At 42.3% G+C, this 7,397-nt stretch overlaps 1 protein-coding gene across 5 annotated transcripts in view; it reads left to right on the top strand.

The window, feature by feature from the left end:
• Positions 1-5,078: 5,078 nt before the first annotated feature.
• The window catches only part of bsna (bassoon presynaptic cytomatrix protein a), a 135,542-nt gene continuing 133,223 nt past the window's right edge, over positions 5,079-7,397 (top strand). For all 5 annotated transcript variants that reach the window (XM_052562835.1, XM_052562834.1, XM_052562833.1 and 2 more), the window contains exon 1: positions 5,079-5,340. In XM_052562835.1, the coding sequence (XP_052418795.1) occupies positions 5,186-5,340 (155 nt within the window). In that variant the 5' untranslated portion in view covers positions 5,079-5,185. The remainder of the gene's footprint in view (positions 5,341-7,397) is intronic.

Raw genomic sequence — 7,397 nt, 5'->3', positions numbered from 1 at the left:
GGGAAGTCCTCAACCACATCATCGACTCTCCTTCTGGTGAAACTGCGGTGGGAGAACCATACTCACAACTGTCACGCCCTTCTGGACTCTGGAGCCGAAGGTAATTTCATTGACACTGTCCTTGCACATCACCTGAACCTTCCTGTCCTTCCCGTGTCTCGTCCTATCCATGTCACCGCACTTAATGGCCAGGAACTGCCAAACGTCACTTACAACACTGAACCCATAACTCTGCTCACCTCAGGAAACCACACCAAAACCATATCCTTTTACCTCATGGACTCCCCTGTTGCTCCCATTGTTTTAGGTCACCCCTGGTTGGTCAAATACAATCCACGAGTGGATTGGGGTTCCAACACAGTCACTTTGTGGAGTGAAAGTTGTCATGAGTCTTGTCTGGTTTCTGCTTGTCCTGTTGTGCTTGTTTCTTTCTTTCAGGTGAAGACCATGGTGTTATCAAACATGCCCGCAGAGTACTTGGACCTGAAGGAGGTGTTCAGTAAGTCTCAAGATGCTTCTCTTCCTCCGCATCATCACTATGACTGTGCTATAGACTTAGTTCCAGGTAAGTCTCCGCCTAAGGGCAAGCTTTACTCTCTTTCTATTCTGGAGAGGGAGGCCATGGAGAAATACATTTCTGATTCCTTGGCATCGAGGTTCATCCGGCCTTCCTCTTCTCCAGCACGGGCGGGATTCTTTTTTGTGGGTAAGAAGGATGGTTCTCTGCGACCTTGTATTGACTACCTAGAACTGAACAACATCACGTTAAAGAATACCTATCCTTTGACGTTGATGTCTTCAGCTTTCGAGAGGTTACAGGGAGCATCCATATTCACAAAACTGGATTTACGTAATGCTTATCATTTGGTCCGCATCAGGAAAGGGGATGAGTGGAAAACCACCTTAACACCCCTAGAGGGCACTTTGAATATTTGGTGATGCCGTTCGGGCTCTCCAACTCGCCAGGGGTTTTTAAAGCACTCGTTAATGACGTGTTGAGAGACATGGTAGATCAGTTTATATATGTTTACCTGGATGACATACTGATTTTTTTCTTCATCTCTCCAGGAACATGTGCAACACGTCAGACAAGTGCTCCAGAGGTTACTTGAGAATGGTCTTTTTGTCAAGGCAGAGAAATGCGTATTCCATGCACAGTCTGTTACCTTCCTAGGGTATTTCGTCTCGTCCGAGGGAATATGTATGGATCCTGACAAGGTTAAGGCTGTGATAGATTAGCTAACTCCAGATTCCCATAAGGCCCTACAGCAGTTTCTGGGGTTCACCAATTTTTATCGACGTTTTATTCGTAATTTCAGCCAACTAGTCTCACTGGGCGTCACTGGTTGGAAGGGTCAGGGTTACCTTTCATTGTTTGGACCGATCATAAGAATTTAGAATATATCAGAACTGCCAAAAAACTCAATTCCAGGCAGGCTCGGTGGGCACTTTTTTTCGACCGCTTTGATTTTGCTCTATCGTACCCCCAGTGTTTCAAAAATGTTAAACCTGATTCTTTGTCCCGTCTTTTTGATCCTTCCGAATGCCCGATGACTCCCAAGTGTATTTTACCTGAGAAAATAGTCGTCTCAGCACTCGTCTGGGAGGTCGAATTGAACGTCAAGACAGCCTTAGAAGGGGTAACGCCTCCGCCCGGCTGTCCACCGAATCGTTTATTTGTGCCAGAAGAGTTACGGTCCAAGGTTATTCAGTGGGGGTCACTGCTCTAATGTTCCTTGTCATCCAGGGATAAGCAAACCAAGTGTTTAGTTAAGCAATGATTCTGGTGGCGACTTATGGCTCGCGACGTTCACGATTTTGTTTTGGCTTGCTCAGTTTGCGCCAGTGCTAAGTCATCTAACCGACCTCCAGATGGGCTTCTTCAACCGCTGTCTGTCCCTTCGAGACCATGGTCACATATCGCTCTAGATTTTGTTACCGCCCTCCCACCCTCAAATGGCATAACTGGTGGACTGTTCTCTAAGGTGACACATTTCATTCCCTTGCTCAAATTACCTACAGCCAAGGAGACAGCGGTCACTGTCATTGATCTTGTCTTTCGGTTACATGGCCTCTCAGTAGACATGGTTTCTGACAGGGGATCCCAATTCATATCCAAATTTTGGAAAGAATTTTGCAAATTGTTAGCAATGGTTAGTCTGTCTTCGGGTTATCACCCTCAGAGTAACGGGCAATCTGAGCGAGCCAACCAGGGTTTAGAGAAAACGTTGCGATGTTTAGTCTCCAAGAATCCTTCTTCCTGGAGCCAACAACTCTCTAAGGTGGAGTACGCTCACAACTCGTTACCAGTGTCAGCCACGTGCCTCTCTCCGTTTCAGTGTAGCTTAGGTTACCAGCCCCCTGTTTTTCCTAGTCTGGAGTCTGAAGTCGCGGTCCCCTCCGCTCACGCGTTTGTCCAGAGGTCCCACCGCACCTGGACCAGTGCCCGTGAGACTCTGCTCCAGATGAAGGGAGCACACTAAGGCCAAGGCCTATCTCCACTGGTCGAAGCCCCATAGACGTCATGGCTTCCTGCCACTCCTTTCACCCAGTCGTTACACAAGTTCCTGGGAACCACAATCTCGGAGGACCTGTCCTGGACTACAAACACCTCCAGCCTGGTCAAGAAAACTCACCAGCACCTCTTCTTCCTCAGGACACTGAAGAAGAACAAGCTGTCTTCAGCCATCCTGGTGAACATCCTGGTGTGCGATCAAGAGCATCCTGACCAGTTGCATCACAGTCTGGTATGGGAACTGCTCAGTTGCTGACCACAAGGGACTGCAGAGGGTGGTGAAAACTGCCCAAAGCATCACAGGGACACCACTTCCTGCTCTTGAGGACATCCAGAGAAAACGCTGTCTACGAAAAGCTCGCAGCATTCTCAGGGACTCCTCTCACCCTGACCACGGACTGTTTAACTGTTTATTTATTTACCAACAAGCAAAAAACAGTAAACTTGTTATTACTTGCACTACTGTCTGTTCATCCAGAATACTGAGTAATCCATTTGCACACAGAAATGCTTTCTATGCACTTTACTGTCCATTGCACTAGTGTAAACGATGTTCATATGTTCATAGTTTCTGCCTATAGTGTACATACACTTTTACATAATCCTTCTGAATGGTATGTTCATAGTACATTTATCTGTATATCATGCTGATAGTATTTAAAATCTGTAAATTGTGTCCATAATAATGCCTTATCTCTATATTTATTGTAAATTTGTAACATATTGTAGACCTTGTATATTATGTAGTTACTGCTTATTGCACTTCTGGTTAGATGCTAACTGCATTTTGTTGCCCTGTACCTTACATGTGCAATGACAATAAAGCTGAATCTAATCTAATCTAATTTTAAGACAAGTAAAAAGTCAAAAATTTGGCTACAACAGAACAAAAATCATAAAAATATCAGCCTACTTGAAAAACTTAAAGCACTGAATAATAAATATTATATTTTATAAAGAAAATATACAACTAGACAATAGTTTTCACTGTATAAATTCAATATACATTCATTCTTAATTATTTTACAAAAGTGATTCACTCAAGGACTGTAAGTGATTTTCTTTCTGATATTTGATTTACATTATTGACAACAGCTATATTTTAGGCTGCTTTAAAGGAAAAGTTCACCCAAAAAACTAAAATTCTGTTGATGTTCTAAACCTGTATGAGTTTCATTCTGCTGTTGAATGCAAAATAATATATCAGGAACAATATTGTGCTCCAATCTACTCCACAGCCAATCACGGGCTCCCCTCCTTGCTCGGGCCCCAGGGCTTCAGCCCTGCTTAGCCCAGTGGTTAATGCGGCCCTGATTCTGAGACGTAAAATGAATTAACTTTGAATTGTCCTTCTACTGTATTTTCCACCTCAAAATCTTGTGTAGGCTGTGGCTGATGAGCTGCCACTGATTGGATTTAACTCACAAAATAACACCCAGGTCATATTTTCCCCCAAATTCAAAAAGACATGATACAAGAAAAAGACCTCAAATGAAGAGCAAGCAAAACCAAAGAATGATATCTTGGGCAAAGCATGGTGCCAACAAGACTGTTGCTGTAGCATGATGCTTAGATGTACATAGTTATACACACAAGAAGAAAAACTTAAGTTAACCAGAGCTTAATTATAAAGCACTCCTTTAAACAAGAGTTACCTGAGTGAGATAAGAACATAATCAGTCAAGACCTTGTGCAAAACATGACAGACATTCCATAAGACATTGAAATCATTCAGTAATATCCCTGAGCTAAGTCTCTTACTAACAAACCTGTTCAATGCTTTCCTGATGTATAAAATGTATACAATTTCAATTTACGTTTTAATTGAATTTATTCATTTACATCTATGTTTGAATGGGATGTCCTCTAGTAGCCAATTAAGTATGAACACTGACAATCTATGAGGCCATTGCAGAGCAATTGTTTCAACTCCCAACCTTTATATTGTATTATATTATGTAAAATCTAATCTGCAGTCTTTCTATGTGCTGCGCTTACACTCTAAAGTGTGTTTGTGATATGCATTGTGTACAAAATGAGATATTGCGCTCGGCTAGACATAAAGTGCTGTGCTAGTCAACACCATCATGGTGCTGCAAGCATCCTGGGATTTAGTCGGTTCTCACTCTTCACATGGAAACTGACGTTAAGAGTTTGTAAGCTGATGCTTTATACTGAAAAAAAAAAAAAAAACCTCCTGTGAGCCATTACTGTATCTCCTCAAGAGTTCATAAGACCGCAGTAAACTGAGCTGCAGAAGGAAGACTAAAAGGTTTCTGGGTGGATTGCCAGCGGTAATAGCTTAATAGGAGAAGTGAGATTTTCTGCTCTAGTTTTCAAACATAACACGACCCATGTGACTCTGTAACACAATGCGAGCGCGAATCTCTCTTTATGGTATTTATCTCATGTCACCACAAGCGAGATCTGGAAGTAGCCTAAATGTTGAGCGTATATAAATAAATATATGGCTTAGATACATTAGAGGCGTGTATGTAGTTGCTGAATCTGTGTCCCCTCCCACCCGAGCTTGAGCGCACTGAATGCGCAGGAGAGAGAGAGAGTGATGATGGCGGAGGAAGATCGGCGCTGAGCGCATCTTTATATAATTGCGTTCACTGAGCTTATTGCAATTATAAAACATTATCGGCTTGTTCGCTAGATCCAGCCATGGGTAACGAGGCGAGCCTGGAGGGCGGTGAAGGGGCCACTATGGTGGGGATGACGGTTTCAGCACCGCCGAACTCTGGACAGCTCCTGAAGCCCGTAAATGGCGCAGCGGCCGGCGCTGGAGCATCCCCGGAACACAGGGCGGGGGTGAATAGGTAAGACCAAGGCTCGCATTCCTATCAGATTATTTGACAACAATCGCTATGGGGCTATCTCTTTTGCATTTCCCCCCCTCCTCGAATAAGATCTACGGTTTGACAGCGAGTTGCCTCGTGATTGATTGTAAGCGGAACGGATCGCTTTGTGATGCTGTGATGCTTGTTTCTAGGCTACGATTTCGGTTCACGAACATAAGTGTGCCGTTCACTGGGAGGGGAATTAAAGACGGGGTTTCTGATGCGCTGACGTCGTCAGATCAGAGAGATCGACACACCTGAGCCTCAAGATGACAAACTGAGAAACCAAAAGGATGCTGAGAGAGAGAGAGAGAGAGAGAGAGAGAGAGAGGGAGAATTGTAGTGAATGAGAATTGTTCCCACATGCATTTACTGCCACGCGCTTGAATATTTTCTCCACCAAATATTACAAACACAGTGTCATATTTGATGGTGGTTGTTCGTTAATTTATCAGCAATCGCTCCTTATGACAACTGGCATGCAATAGAAGTCTGCTGAATATATAGCGACGAATTACGCAGCCATATCATCGTTTTGAAACACATGATTTCATTTTTTAAGATTCCTTTCGTTACTGTTTGCTGCTGAAGTGTATCTGTGCATGAGTCGATTTCTCTAAAAACCCTCATTCTGATTTCACGGTCAGCGAATATCGCTGCTTTCTGTAAATGGCTGTTGGTATGATGAAGGAGTAGCTACAACTGTAAGTGCTTTTACATGAAGAATTGATAGCACTGCAATACACGCACAGCAGCTCATTCATCCGTTCATCAGCAGCTCGAAAGAGGAGTGACTCATATTTACATCCGAGGCTATATCTGATCTCTGGCGTAAGATGCTAAGAATAGGATGGGATATTTGTGTTTTCAGATCCCGTCATTCACTACCACAGCACATCTGTGTTTTTATTCTGTCGAGGATGACGTGGAGGAGTGTTGATTTTCATTTGCGCTAGAACGATCACATTAAAAAACACGCACAAACACCGCGCCTGCTTCATTCATTCTGCTCGCTCCAGTTTAGTCGCCATTCGGCTTCAAAGATGGCCCATGAAACTAGTTCAAACGCTTTCATTTATAAGAAACTGTAGTGTAATCTTTTGTAAACTGTTTACAAAAATTATAAATCATTACATTAGGCACATTAATTCCATTTTAATAAGCTAGTTTTATAATGTAATAATCAAGCAATGCTGTCACCAAATGAATATGGTATTGACAATTGCACATATGAAGTTGAGAGCCAACGCATGAATGGGTTGCAGGGATGCAGGCTCAGATCCTTGCTGTTGTCTTGCCATCAAATTTTCAAATAACATTTCAGATGTTTTATAGCCGAAATTGTCTGATGATGATCCGAGCCAAATTTGGTGGAGATCCAATCCAAACCATAGCTAACTCTACTGAGTGAGCACACTTATTCGGTCCCATAATGCACTGCAATGCTGAGTGTACAACCGTTGAACACTAGATAATGCCAAGAATGTAGTGTGTGGGTTGTGGCCAATTTATTACTGTCTCACCAAAAGATGGCGTCCACAGCTGAATTGCACAGATGTAAGTTCCTCAATGGTTTGTTAATAAATTATTTAATTACCATTTTTTTACAAGCTAGTTTCCATGACAGATTTCAATAAAGATAATTTTGTTACTCCTGGAGCTTACCAGATAAGGACTGCAAGCACATCCACATTAGCTGCATTTCCATTGCACTTCAAATTGTGCAAACTGACATTACGAATTAAAAACACGGATAATGGAAACGTCAATTTATCAAGAAACTTGTATGTATCGCAAACATTATTTTACGCTCGCATTAGTTTTTTTTTTTTTTTTTTTCAGGCAATCCGAAAAAGGAATATATTGTAAAACTGCAATGGATTTTATTTTTATTTTTCTGTGTTTTCACAGTTTTGCACAATTTTACACAGTTTCGCTGTTATATGCTACTATAGATCACCAAAAATAATTTAGAATAACTCAATTAAAAACACAGATGAGGAAAACGCGGAAACGAGAGAGCATATGCATAGGAA

The sequence above is a fragment of the Carassius gibelio genome, chromosome B8, assembly GCF_023724105.1.
Source record: "Carassius gibelio isolate Cgi1373 ecotype wild population from Czech Republic chromosome B8, carGib1.2-hapl.c, whole genome shotgun sequence".
In the NCBI taxonomy this organism is placed as follows: Eukaryota; Metazoa; Chordata; class Actinopteri; order Cypriniformes; family Cyprinidae; genus Carassius; species Carassius gibelio.
Note: the sequence above shows the minus strand (reverse complement) of the source record. Positions and strands in the feature narration are given on the sequence as shown.